This window comes from Gobio gobio, assembly GCF_949357685.1.
Source record: "Gobio gobio genome assembly, chromosome: 11".
NCBI classification, from domain to species: Eukaryota; Metazoa; Chordata; class Actinopteri; order Cypriniformes; family Gobionidae; genus Gobio; species Gobio gobio.
The window spans coordinates 56,253,545-56,267,534 of NC_137104.1; the positions used below are offsets into that span (position 1 = coordinate 56,253,545).

Consider the following 13,990-nt stretch of genomic DNA (forward strand, 5'->3'; position numbering starts at 1 on the left):
GAAAGAGAGTCTTTCTGTTCACCATAAAAGAGACGCATTTAAAGTAAGAGGAGGAGGAAGTGTTTAATATCCTAACGTCAGGTTACTTTTGGCATGATGCAGTTCTGAAAAGTAGTAGTTAAAGTGTTACAAGTAGGATGTAGTTAAAACACTCATGCAAGTATTTCAAAGATCTTTAGAGTGAGCTAAAATATCTATCACTCTATCTCCCCTATAGGCTACCCAACACACATACGGTCAGTGTCATGCGCTGTATTTTCATTGCTTTGACTTATTTCATGGTGTTATTTGATTATTTGAAACGACTTAAAGCCATGGCCTTCACTAAACAGTGATGGATCTGTTGTAAACTTTATGGTTAGCACTATTAATATACTGTTATGAGGAACTCACACACAAACATTATCACTCTATTGAACTGGCTGGATCAGTGACGTTTGACCGTTTTATTCCAGATTCTTAAAACAAAATAATTCTTCACAAGTACAAAGGGGGAAAAAATCTATATGAAACTAATTTGTGTGTGTGTGTTATTTTCCAAACATTCTGTCATGCAAGAAAATTGTTTTAAGCTAACTAAAGCATCGAAAACAAAGAAAAGAAAAAATGGAAATCAACTCACTATATCAATAACAATACAGAAACCAAATAAAGTCAACATAGTTGTTATAAACAGAAAAACCATCCCCTTGAGTTTATGTTCACATATATACCATCAAAAACAATCATATCAAAGCAGCTGAAAGCAGTGACAGCAAGAAACACTTCATTTAAATGATTAATTTCTTCAGTCTTACCATATTCACTCACATAATAAACTCTGAATCCTTGATAAGGCACAAAACACAAAAACATGACGGACAGGAGAGCGATGTTTTTCACTTGTGCCCAGAACTCTTGGCGTTGACGTGTGGCCTCAAATGTCTTACTCAACAGCAGAAAATACAGCTGGAAAAATGCCAGCACACTCCAAATCAGAATCACTAGTATGCAAATAACATAGTTTAACCTCTTAACAGCCGGCTTCTGGAGAGCCGGACCAAAATGAAAGCACTGAGTCGAATCATTCTGTGCATTTCCGTAGTTCGCCATAGTTGGGAATAAAGAGCCGAATATGACCAACCAGACGGTCGCACTAGCAATCGAGGCATGAAGGATGCGATGAAACTCTAGCCTGTGCTGCTGATCAGAGTAAGCCACATAACGCACAATAAGAAGAAAGACATAAAAGATGAACGCAAGATACATGTGGGCATAGATCATAATACTGACCATTCTGCAGAAATACACGCCCAGAATCCAGGTTTCATCAGAAGCATAATAGTACATGCGAAATGGCATCGTGAGAAGGAAAGAGGAGTGCACTGCTATTAGGTTTATCACAGATACTTTGGTGAAAGAGAGACGTCTTTGGGACTGTAGCATACGGGACATTAGTAAAACATTCAGAGTCCCAGCAAGAAAGATGAATGTGTATAAGACCAGAAGAGCAATTCTGAAGTCCTGCGGAAGGCCAGTGTGGTTCATGGTGTTCATGATCATGACACTGTGCTTTAAAAAAACAAGACATTTATGGTTTTACCTGCACTCATAAAGTTAAACAAGTTATACCGTATTCAATGCTAAACATATTGCAAAAGAGTCTAAGAAATCTGTTATTATGAGATTTAAGATGAAACATAAACTCACTTTTCAACTCTTTCCCTGGTAAAATGTTTTCCCCTGAAAAATAGATAAAATCATCACATTTCTTTTTTTATCCCCTAACATTTTGAAACACCTGTTGGTTCATCCAATAGCCTGTTCATATCATACCTGTCAAAGTAGAAAAGCACTTGAAGATCCGTCTTCTCTTCTAGGGTGTTTTAAATGTGACGGTTCTTTCACATGAGGTAATATTAGCAGAAGCAGAAGTTTCAAACACTTCCCTTGTGATGCTTCTAAACACCTTTCAATTTTAAAAGAAGGTGAAAAAACTGCAAAATATATATTTAAAAAAATATTTTATTAAGGCTAACCTACACCTATATTTGTAAAGCAGACACACTACATACAATGCAATAACCAAAATTACACTGAAACACTATTTTGAAGAGATCTACTGATCCAGAGCTTGGCACGTCGAGAGAACGATTGCAGACTCTTACCCATTTACCCCAGTATCAATCATATGATATCAATATTCCTTCAGACAGTTTGATGTCACAGAAACGGTTCATCCATTCACGGTCAGAGAGCTGAAGATGAATGTGATGTTTGTGTGTAAATCTTCTGTCAGTGTCAAACCGCCTCCAGAGCCTTCAGGAAACACCTCTCGACTGTTATTCACCACAGAAGAGATTCAAGATTTACAATCCTCGACAGCACATCACTGAATTTCTTCTTATTAGTAATCCCTGCTTCATACAAAGGTCATGTTAAAAAACATGAATGCATTCACTCATACATAAACATTATTAGATCCATCGGTATGACGAAAGTCCCATGATTCCACACTCATTCACTGAGTCATCAATCCACGCCTTTATGATTTTGAAGAGTTTAGCGACACAGTGCGACTAAATAAACCAATTTTATATTATTTATAAAATTACATGCTTATGTTCAGAAGTCACACACTCAAACACACACACTCACACTCAAACACACACACACACACACACACACACACACACACACACACACACACACACACACACACACACACACACACACACACACACACACACACACACACAGACACACACACAGACACACATGTTTGTTTTTGTGAAATGTGAGGACATTCCATAGGCGTAATGGTTTTTATACCGTATAAACCGTATTTTCTATCCCCTTACACTGCCCCTGCCCCTAAACCTACCCATCACACACACACACACACACACACACACACACACACACACACACACACACACACACTGCCCCTGCCCCTAAACCTACCCATCACAGGAGACTGTGCAGTTCACTTTCTGTGAAAAAAACCTTGTTCTGTGTGATTTATAAGCATTTTGATAAGTGAGGACATGGGTCCTCAAATAACACATCATACATAAAAATAAAGGAAAATATGCTTCACACTTGTATCTTGTCATATATACACAATATATGTTCATGTATTTATGCAGAAACATTTAAAGGGAATTGCTCCCTCTTGTGGCAGTGTAACAAACACGTTTATGTGTGTGCTGCCCCCTACAGGACACAGAGCTCACACTGCAATTAGTTCACCCCAAAATGAAAATGACCCCATGATTTACTCTCCCTCAAGTCATCCTGGGTGTATATGACATTGGACCCACTTTATATTAGGTGGCCTTAACTACTATGTAATGACATTTTAATTAATCATTTGATACAATCCACTTATTGTGTACATACATGTTTTTACATTGTACTTATATTTAAAAAAATACCTGCATGTAATTACGTCTGTAATTAATTTCTGTAGTTACATTTGTAATTACACAGTTGACACTTCCCTTACACCTAACCCTACCCTTAAACTTACACAAACCACCAAACCTGTCCCTAACTCTACCCATATCCCACCTCAATATCAGCAAAGGTGTTTCGCAATACAATTTGAACACAGTAAGTACATTGTACTTATTTTTTTATGTAAGTACATAGTAGTTAAGGCCACCTAATATAAAGTGGGGCCATGACGGACCTCTTTCTGACGAGTTATATTAAATTATGTCCTGGCTAATACAAGCTTTATACTGCACATTTCACACACAGTGGTGATTCACAATGCTTCACATAAAGTCATTTAAGAAGATGAGAAATGTAATTAATAATATTTAACTATATTTTGGGGGCAAATTTGCACAAAAAAGTCCTCGTCCTGACGGCAATATATTGTATGTAAACAATATATGAAGTAAACAATATTATTTTCAATTAGAAAATGCTATTAAGAGTTCTCTGTGAGGTTTTGTTGTGGGGTTTAGAGTTTATAGCATTTATAATTAGCTGTACACATAAAAAAGAGGGAAAAAAGGTTCAACCCAGCAAACACAGAATGTTCCCCTAACGTTTGTTTTTTTGGGAACCAAACAATATCCTTCTAGGTACATAGGTTTTTTGCAACCTTCCCAGAATGTTCCCTACAGGTTATTATTAGGTTTTATTTTTACAGCTGACATGTGTAATTTTTCATGAACAAAGTACATTTTGCAGATACAGTTTATTAAAGCCTGGATTAGATCAGTCAAAACGCATTATCATTAAATAAAATAATTAATACATACTGCACTTACCATATGAGATACAGGAGAATATGTCAAATAAATATGATGAAAAGAGGTTAGTAGAACGTTATGGGAAGGTTAGGGGAGCGTTCTGCAAACCTAAAAACCTATTTCCAACAAAAACTTTCTGAGAACGTTCTCGGAACCAATAATTGTTAGCTGGGAATAAGGTTCTGTATTCAAGGTCCCCGTGTCTGAAATTCAGTTGTATCAAATTTTATAAAAAGTCTAAAATATCTTAAATTATATACGAAAAGGCTAAATTATAATTTCAAGAGGTCTTAAATTTGTGGACAGAAAAACAAGAATCGTGATACGGATGTATGTGATGATCAAAAGGATTTGCTTTAATTGTGAACTCTGTGTGTTTCAGATAAAAACGCGGTACTGTTGCACATTCTTGGAACACACTTTCAGTTTGTAATTCATTCAGTCAGTACTTAGTAACAGCTTCTAAATGTTTCTTCTGTCTTGCTAAAAGTCTTTCTATCCTCCTCTCTTCACAGAATCTAGTTCAGCAGTTTTTCTGAGGGTGTTTCACCTGCACCGACCGTGTAGATTCCGCTCTGACGGTCAAACTGTTTAAACGCACTGAAACCTGACAAATATTTTTAAAGCAAACCTGACTCTCCATTTTCATCCACTAGAAATATACTATATATATATATATATATATATATATATATATATATATATATATATATATATATATATATATATATATATATATATATATAATTTTATTCACTTTCGAATATTTTAATTATATTTCTGTGTAAAGTACTTTGAATTGCCACTGTGTTTGAAATGTGCTATACAAATAAACTTGCCTTGCCTTGCCTTGCCTTGCCTTGCCTTGCACTGCATGTCTGGTCATGTTGTCTGTCAGAGTGAACAGTAGCTTTAATGCTTGCTGTGTTTGTTAAACTGGATTAGTAGCCAGTAAAGGGTTTGAACTGCCCTTCTAAGAATACAGTACTAGGGTAAGATTTGTTCAGTGCTGCTGTAGTTTAGAGCTGTCCCGTTGCTGTTATAGTTGACACTTTTAAGTATTTGAGCTAACTAATTAAGGAGGTGTATTTAGCAGTGAAGCAATCAGTGAAGTAGTACTCAGCAAGCAGTACTGAACTAGCAGCAGCCCTTGAGTGAAGATCTACTCTGGTAAAGACCTGAGAGTCCACCGAGACACAGGTAAGGTACTGAAGGCTACACAGAAGTCTTTATTTCTTCTTTCTTCCTTAATATTCTCAATTTTTATAATTACATGCCATGTTCATCAAAATGTTCATGTTCATTCACGACAGTACATTATGGAAATCATAAACATGTTGGGAACCTGCAATGACCTGCGTTTCTGATCAAGGTGTGTGAGCTTTAGTCAGGTGAGCTGATTGTGAGTTACTTCCTCATTAAAGTACCTACACATACTTAAGAAAACATGAATTTCTTGAAATTATTATTATATTGAATTCTCTTTTTGGTACATACTCTTAAATTACACTGTGTCATTACTGGTACTGTATTGGTACTTTTAAAATTTGATTCTGTGTAAATTAATGTCAGTAAATTAAGAGTTCTGTTGTTACAGTATACCTCACTACCAGGGCAACATCGAGTACGGTGGGTTGTAATGATAGAAATACAAAACACTGACATGCATTTATTTTGTTCTTTAAATTTACTTGGGAGATTGTATAAAAATATGAATCACACATATTCAATTCATTTTTATTATTTTATTGAAACAAAGGAAGGACAAAACAAATTGGGGAAAGTGATTTTTTGTAAACAAGTTTGAATAAGTCACAGTAAGTCACAGTGTAAACTTCATGTAAATTGCAAATGAAATGTAAATTCTGACTCCTCAGACAAACCTGAGCAGCTCATGAAGACTGAATGAATAATGGACGACACACAAACATTCAGAGACAGAGATTTTTCTCCAGGATGCAGGTACTTCAAAATCTTCAAATTATATTAATGTAATGTATTTTACATATCAGGGTGTATGGGTGTTTGCCAGGGTTGTTAACCCTTAGGACCCTAAGGCTATTTTGTGGCCCTGAAGAAGTTTTGACATGCTCTGATATTTGTGTTTTTTTTTTTCAGTTGCTTATTAACACATTATTGGCTAAAGTCTAAGTACACTGTATTCAGCACAAACAGGGCTACAGTAATATGTGAGCAACATGTACATAACAGTTTGTAGTTTTGAGAAAATTATGTTTATGCATAGTTTTTGAAAAAACTAAAATGTTAAGTCTCTGAAATAAGGCCGTCTAACACACTTTAAACATTTGTTCACAAGGCTTTTCTGAACAGGAAGTTGTTGCCTAGAGTTTTTTCTTCAAAACGATGTGAAAGCCATTTTGATCACTCATTCATACACAACAATACAGTCATTTAACTTTTGTAAGACACCTATTGTCAGAATGGCTGCATGCGGGGAGGGTGTGGATCATCATGAATAATGCAGTGATTCACACCAAGGTGTCAACGACTCCTCCCCATGGAATATCAGTGAGGAATGTGACAGAGGGAACTATAATGAATGTGAGGAGACTTAATGATTGAATGTATTGTTTGTAGCTTATTCACAAAATCCTGTTTAATTTAAAAGCAGTAATCTGACTATACATTTTCTTTACATAAAGACTTTAGACCTTTATTACACAAATAACTGTATTATTAGCATTATAAATCACTAAAAGTAATATTGCCCATGCATAGCAAAAAACAACATTTTCGTAAAGCCATACAGACACATCATTTTTGTATGGATTATGTCAAACCAGAGTATGTAAACATAATTATAATATCTGAAAGAAAGAGTAATGGTGTACTTACTCTTATCATTTTCAATTGTTTTGAAAACTGAACGACACCTGTTGCATGCTCTCCATGTGCGAGTAGCAGGTGAAGGTGAGAGTGATGCTACCACATTCCTAAAATAAAATAAAAATTTGAACAAAGTGCTATGCCAGCACATGCATAATTAATGGACAACCAGCAGGCCAACAACAACAAAAACTAAACTATATTATATTAACATTATAATTATAATATTGTGCATGCATAACAACAAAACATTTTTTGTAAAGCCACAAAGGCACATGCACATATTGTATTTTCACTAAGTATAAAAACAAAATGAAACAAACATCAGTAAAATAGTGGGTAAATGTGTACTTACTTTTTGATTGTGTTGCTGCGTGCCCTCCTAGTGCGAGTTGCTGAAGACGAGAGCGATGTAGCTACATTCCTTTCAAAAAAGGTGAAAACTATTATTATCATATATTTTACAGAGTACTATACCAGAACATGCATAACTGATTGGTATTAGCATGCTGATAACACAAAGAAAACATATATGTAACATTACCAACCGCTAAAAGCCTACTAATATCGCTCAGCCACACCCCCAAATAAATAAATGAATAAATAAATAGTAAAGTCATACAGGCTCATATTGTACTCACTAATTATATAAACACAATTAAACTGACATCTGTAAAAAATTGTGGGTAAATGTGCACTTACTCGTTCTGATGTTTGCTGCGTGCCCTCCTAGTGCGAGTTGCGGGTGAAGGCGAGAGTGATGCAGCTGCATTCCTTTCAAAAAAAGTCGAAAACTATTATTACATATATATTCCAAAGTATAATATCAGTAGCTACATGGATAACTGATGGGGAATTAATGGGTAGGCCTATAGATGCGTGCTGTATGCGTGTCAATGGGCCATTACAGAAGATAGCGCACCACAAACATTTACACATTCATGTCATTGATCGCGCATACAGCAGATTTTACACATTTACATCCAAAAAGATATTTGTGAGCACAAGCTTCGTTAATGATAATGAGGCAGCATAAACACTATAGTCAAAATATAATCTAAAAATTAACATCATATTTATTTCATATACTGCATACAATTTAAATACCAGCATTAGCTTATAAAAATAACCCAGCATTTAAATGTAGCTAACTAAAAGTTGCCTATTAGGACATAGGCCTACTTCAAATTTCAATACTCTGAATACTGTCTGGCTAGAAAAATATGTACGTTTATATGAAATAGCATGTCAACTAACGTAAATAAAACTACATGACTTACTCATCCAAAATTTTATCCACGGCTGGATCAAGTCGCTCATCGTCAGAGTCCCGCTCTTCTTCTGAGGAAAATGTAAACTCAGTCTTATTCTGAAGGTCCTGTCACTACACATTTTATTTCTCCATCAACAGGCAAAGATCAAACCCACAGAAGCCCAGCTGTGTGTCCATGAAGAGTGACCAGTCTATGAGAGAGAAAGTAACATTTGAGGAAACACACACATCAGCTGATCTGAGGTACAATATTTCTGTCTAGAAAGACTAACTATATGTGTTTGAAATCTTGAGCCAGTCATCTCTTCTTCTTCTCTACAAGTTGTAGCATGAAAACATAATGAACATAAATTAACTTTAGAAAGTATGTTGAAGGATAGAGTACAAATGTATGAAATGTATCATCTCTTTTATAATTGATGAATCAGTGGAAACATGTAAATTAAACAGCTTGTGTGATGTTAAACAGCTTGTGTGATTACCCCAGGAGTTATCCATCCTTCATAGTACATTAGTAAACGAGAACAGGAACACCGGAGATGGACATTTTTTTATTCTTATTTTACAGCATTAGTTCTGAGTTGTTGTTTTTTTTACATGTACCTGAAGTATTTCCAAATGAATTAACAAAATCAAATTGAGAACAGAATTGAATCATGAAATCTATATCAGTGCTCATGGACAGCTCTAATGGCTTGTGCTCATCTTCATACCAACAGCACTGTTACTTTCATGATATTGTGTAATTATTTGATTAACTAGCATTCATTTATTTTACCACTACGTTTACCTCTTTAATTCGTGTTTTATTCTGTTATTTTCCAAATAAGATTCAAATCAAATCTGCTGAAGAAGTTTCAGTGTCTGAATGAAGGAACAGCAAAGCAGGGAAACCCAACACTCCTGAATGAGATCTACACAGAGCTCTACATCACAGAGAGTGAAAGTGGAGAGATCAATAATGAGCATGAGGTGAGACAGATTGAGACACAATCCAGGAGAGCGGCAACAGAGGGCACACCAATCAAATGCAATGACATCTTTAGACCTTTACCTGGACAAGACAAACCCATCAGAACTGTGCTGACAAAGGGAGTCGCTGGCATTGGAAAAACAGTCTCTGTGCAGAAGTTCATTGTGGACTGGGCTGAAGGGAAAGAGAATCAGGACATCCAGCTCATATTTCCACTTCCTTTCAGAGAGCTCAACTTGATGAAGGGCAAAGGTCTTCTTTCAGATCTTCTTCGTGTCTTTTTCCCTGAAACAAAAGAAATGAAAATATCCAGTGAAGAATATAAAGTGTTGTTCATCTTTGATGGTCTTGATGAGTATCGTCTGTCTCTGAACTTTAAGAGCAAAGTGAAACTGTGTAATATATCTGAATCAGCCTCAGTGGACGTGCTGCTGATGAACCTCATTGAGGGGAATCTGCTTCCCTCGGCTCTCATCTGGATCACCTCCAGACCAGCAGCAGCTGATCTCATCCCCTCTGAGTGTGTCCATCGAGTGACAGAGGTACGAGGCTTCAATGACCCACAGAAGGAGGAATACTTCCGGAAGAGAATCAGTGATCAGAGTCTGGCCAATACAATCATCAGACACTTGAAGTCATCAAGGAGCCTCCACATCATGTGCCACATCCCAGTGTTCTGCTGGATCTCAGCCACTGTTCTAGAGAATATGTTGAGTCAAGCAGAGAGAGGAGAGATTCCCAAGACTCTCACTCAGATGTACACACACTTCCTGATCATTCAGACCAACATCAAACATGAGAAGGACTACAAGAAGAAAGTGAAAGATGAAGACATGATTCTCAAACTGGGGAAACTGGCTTTCCAGCAGCTTCTGAAAGGCAACCTGATCTTCTATGAGAAAGACCTGAGAGAGTGTGGCATTGATGTGACAGAAGCATCAGTGTACTCAGGATTGTGCACTCAAATCTCCAGAGAGGAGTTTGTCTTGTATCAGGGGAAAGTCTTCCGCTTTGTTCATCTGAGCATCCAGGAGCATCTAGCAGCTCTATATGCACACATTTCCCTAAGAAAAAAACATAGAAATGTGTTCTTATCAAAATTCTGTAACTGGTTTAAATATCATTCATTATCTGAGCTGCATCAGAGAGCTGTGGATGAGGCTTTACAGAGTAAGAATGGACATCTGGACCTTTTCCTGTGTTTCCTTCTGGGTCTCTCATTGGAGTCCAATCAGACTATCTTACGAGAACTACTGACACAGACAGGAAGAGGCTCCTACAACAAAAAGAAAACAGTTCAGTACATCAAACAGAAGATCAGGAAGAATCGCTCTCCAGAGAGATCCATCAATCTGTTTCACGGTCTGAATGAACTGGGTGACAATTCACTGATGCAGGAGATCCAACATTATCTCAAATCTGGAGAAATAGGAGGAAAAATATTCTCCTCTTCACAGTGGTCAGCTCTGGTTTTTGTGTTGCTGACATCCGAGCAGAAGATAGATGTTTTTAATCTAAAGCAGTTTATTGGAGCACAAAATACAGCAGATGAAGTTCTTCAGAAGCTGCTGCCTGTGGTTAAAGAATCCAGATCAGTTCAGTAAGTCACACTGACAACAATCACAACACTGATAAAACATGATCACATGTATGATTTTAACATGTGCTTTCCGACCAAAGCAAAAAAAAGGGGAAGGTTTCCCAAAATCATGAGCAGGAGAGTGTGTGAGACACTTACTAAAGCAGCTGAGGAGGTTTGTGTGTGTGTGTTTGTGTGTGTGATAGCTGTAAAGGTCAATGTGTGAGATGTGATAAAGAATTGAATGTGACAGAGATCAAAACCAACACCAACAGTGTCTTTAACAGTGTCTTTTCCATATATTGATGCTGTATGACTAGGACTGCTTGTCCTCTAATGATGTTTATGTGAATGTTTTACTGCCTCTAAATAACATTTGTAGTTTACACATTTTTTCTATAATTGCTGCTGGTAGCGAGTCTGAACCATGGACCTGTTAAAGGTGCCAAGGATTAAGTCTCTCTTTCTGATTGTAAAGTTCCTGCTTTTCTGAGCTGTAGATCCTGAACTGAGAGACTTAAGAGTCATTGTTCTCTACAGGTTGAGTGATTGTGGTGTTACAGATGAAGGTTGTGCTGCTCTGGCTTCAGCTCTGAGATCAAAATCCTCACACCTGAGAGAACTGGATCTGACACAGAATAAATTAAGAGACTCAGGAGTGAAGCTGCTCTCTGATGGACTGAAAGATCATCCCTATAAACTGGAGAAACTGTGGTAAGACTGTGTCAAAATTTTCTTCACCCTGTCAGGTTTATTTTGTGATGAGAACCGTTTTAATGCCTATTATACCTGAGCTGGACAATGACATCACTGTTCCCTTTCGAAAGGGAACTCGCGCTGCGTCAGCTTCGACGCTACGGGGAACGCTTCCAGCGTGACTGGTGCCTGAAATCACATTGAATCACGTCAATCCTATTGACCGGCGACAGCCTATGATGTCATCAAGGTGCGACCAGGAAGTATATAAGGGCGCCTTGCCAACATGACAGTATCTTTTCGTCTTCAGGGACTGTTTTGCCTGTCTTCACGTGAAACGTCTACAAGAAGGATAACAATGAAGTGTGCCACTTCTGCAGGTGTGTTTTGAATGTGTATCTTGCGCTTTGGATACACACACACTTTGCGTTTACTGTCTGGGAGAAGAGCATACATGAGAGGTTTGCGAACCTCTTGTGAAAGTACTTGTGAAAGTATTTGTGAGCGTTGTCCTCTGGAAACGCTCCGCTCTCGGTGGGACCTCTTCTCGAGAGGAGAGGTTTCAGCATCTGGGAACGGCCACGCTCGAGCTGAGGCTGAGCGGCGTCCAAATACCAAAAGCGCTTCCCAGATGGATCGGGCTCGTCGCTTGGAGACAGTTATGGCTCTTGAGGACGATCCAGATCACAAGAGGCGGACCTCGGGGGAAGGAGCTGGATTTATGTTCCTCCGCTTTTCTTACCATCCTGTCCCATGTACGGGAGTTGCTGGAAGTCATGGAACGCGCTGCGGGTAGACTGCAGCTGCCTTTGCGGTGCGTGAGGAGAAAGGCTGAGCGTCCAAACAGTTCGGACGATCGGTTTCTCTCCGCCCATGACCTCCCAACTCCTGGGAGTCTTCCATTCCTTCCAGATCTCCATCAGCAGATCTCGAGGGAATGGAAGAAACCTTACTCAGCCCCGCATCTGTCGACATCGGCGAGCTAGATGTCGCTGATGTCTAGGGACTGCCTGGCTGGGTATGTGTCGATGCCGCCCGTGGACGAGATATTATGTTAATCTCGCCTTTGGGCGGCCGGCGACACTGTGGCTCCCACCCTGCCGGTCTAAACGCTGAATGGCAGGGCGTACATGTCAGTGGGTCGCGCTGCAGCGGCTTTGCACACCACAGCTGTGTTGCAGGCTGTGTTGCAGGCAGACCTGCTGAGGGACCTCGATCAGGGGGGAGGGACCCCCTGAGGCGGTAGTCGAGTCGCGCCGGACCGCGGTTTTTGCTCTCCAGGCCACCGTTCAGATAGCGCCGATGGCGGCGAGGGTGGCCACGGAGAGACATCTGTGGTTAAACCGTTTGGACATCGGGGAGAAGGAAAAAATTCTTTCTCCCTGATGCCCCGGTTTCGCCATCTGAACTTTTCGCACCTCCGTAGAGGCGGTGGTGGGGAGGTTCGGAGAGGCGAAGGCGCGCTCGGCGGCATTCAGATGCATTCCGCTGAGGTCCGGGACCGCGCCCAGGCAGTCGGGTGTCCCCGGCCCGTCCCAGTCTGAGGGCTGGAGACGGGAATAGCGAGCCAACGTCGCCTCTCGAGCGCCCCGCCGCGGAGGACTGGGGCGCAGGGGAGGCGGGACACCCGCGACAGGAAGAGGAAGGAAGCCGGGGCTGGTAACCGGAACCAGCGCAGGCAGCGGACTCCACCCCCCGAGGAGCGCGGAGATGAACGCTGCCTTTTTTCCCTTCCTCTGGTTTTTCCCCCGGGCGCTTTTACATCAGGCCGGTGGCCTATGATGAGCAGAAAATGTAAGATTCTGCCGGCTCGCCTGGCTTGTTTGGTGAAAGCGCCCCCCTCAGGATGGCGGGCGGATACTAGCCTTATGGCTGGCTGGAAGCACCGCTGGGAGCGATCGGTGAGTCCCCCTCTCTGAGGGTGAAACATTTTCAAAACTATGTTTTTCAGAACTCCTATACCTTCGCTCGCCTGAGAGGTTTTCTGGGGAAATTTGGATCGCCGCTGGATCTTCGCAGGGCCTGCAGCTCCCCGTGAGTAAGCTAAGAACGATCTTCTTTGCAACATTATGATGGTTGTGTGTGAATACTTCACTTTCTGCTAGAGAGTTTGCTGCCTCTCCGTGCTATATTTTTTCCCCATTGTTTGGGTAACTGAATCGCGCTCTCGCCTGAGGGCTTGTAGTGTAAGGGGTGAGCTGTGTTTTTTCCTAGCGTAAAGTGAAAAGTAGCTGAAGACCGGGTACGCGCTAATGCACAAGCTGTAGTGAGATCTGCGCCCAGCTCTGCGGAGCTTTGAAAAAGGGGTTTTTTAGAGGTGATAATATTTCTTTCCCGGGCCCTGAGTAGATCTAGTGCGGACTTATGTCGCACCA

The 13,990-nt window shown here is 39.9% G+C and overlaps 2 protein-coding genes across 3 annotated transcripts in view; one reads left to right on the forward strand and one right to left on the reverse strand.

Annotated features, from left to right (window-relative positions):
• Nucleotides 1-414: 414 nt before the first annotated feature.
• LOC307133335 (putative G-protein coupled receptor 141) lies at nt 415-2,212 on the reverse strand. 2 transcript variants are annotated; one of them, XM_079828353.1, is made up of 4 exons: nt 2,148-2,212; nt 1,816-1,940; nt 1,690-1,722; nt 415-1,546 (listed from the first exon to the last, which is right to left on the reverse strand). In XM_079828353.1, the coding sequence occupies exon 4, from the start codon at nt 1,540-1,542 to the stop codon at nt 667-669; it is 876 nt and encodes a 291-aa protein (XP_079684479.1). In that variant the 5' UTR covers nt 1,543-1,546; nt 1,690-1,722; nt 1,816-1,940; nt 2,148-2,212; the 3' UTR covers nt 415-666. The 2 variants fall into 2 exon arrangements, with proteins under 2 accessions (XP_079684479.1, XP_079684478.1); XM_079828352.1 differs by having other exon boundaries at nt 415-1,551.
• A 2,931-nt stretch (nt 2,213-5,143) lies between these two features.
• Nucleotides 5,144-13,990, forward strand: part of LOC307133319 (NACHT, LRR and PYD domains-containing protein 3-like) — a 96,946-nt gene continuing 88,099 nt past the window's right edge. The window contains exons 1-5 of the mRNA XM_079828324.1: nt 5,144-5,447; nt 5,561-6,209; nt 8,506-8,610; nt 9,198-10,940; nt 11,460-11,633. Of these exons, the coding sequence (XP_079684450.1) occupies nt 6,160-6,209; nt 8,506-8,610; nt 9,198-10,940; nt 11,460-11,633 (2,072 nt within the window). The 5' untranslated portion in view covers nt 5,144-5,447; nt 5,561-6,159. The remainder of the gene's footprint in view (nt 5,448-5,560; nt 6,210-8,505; nt 8,611-9,197; nt 10,941-11,459; nt 11,634-13,990) is intronic.

Bases quoted from the DNA above. Each gene is read 5' to 3' on its own strand.
- LOC307133335 (XM_079828353.1), bottom strand. From the start codon at position 1,542: ATGATCATGAACACCATGAACCACACTGGCCTTCCGCAGGACTTCAGA.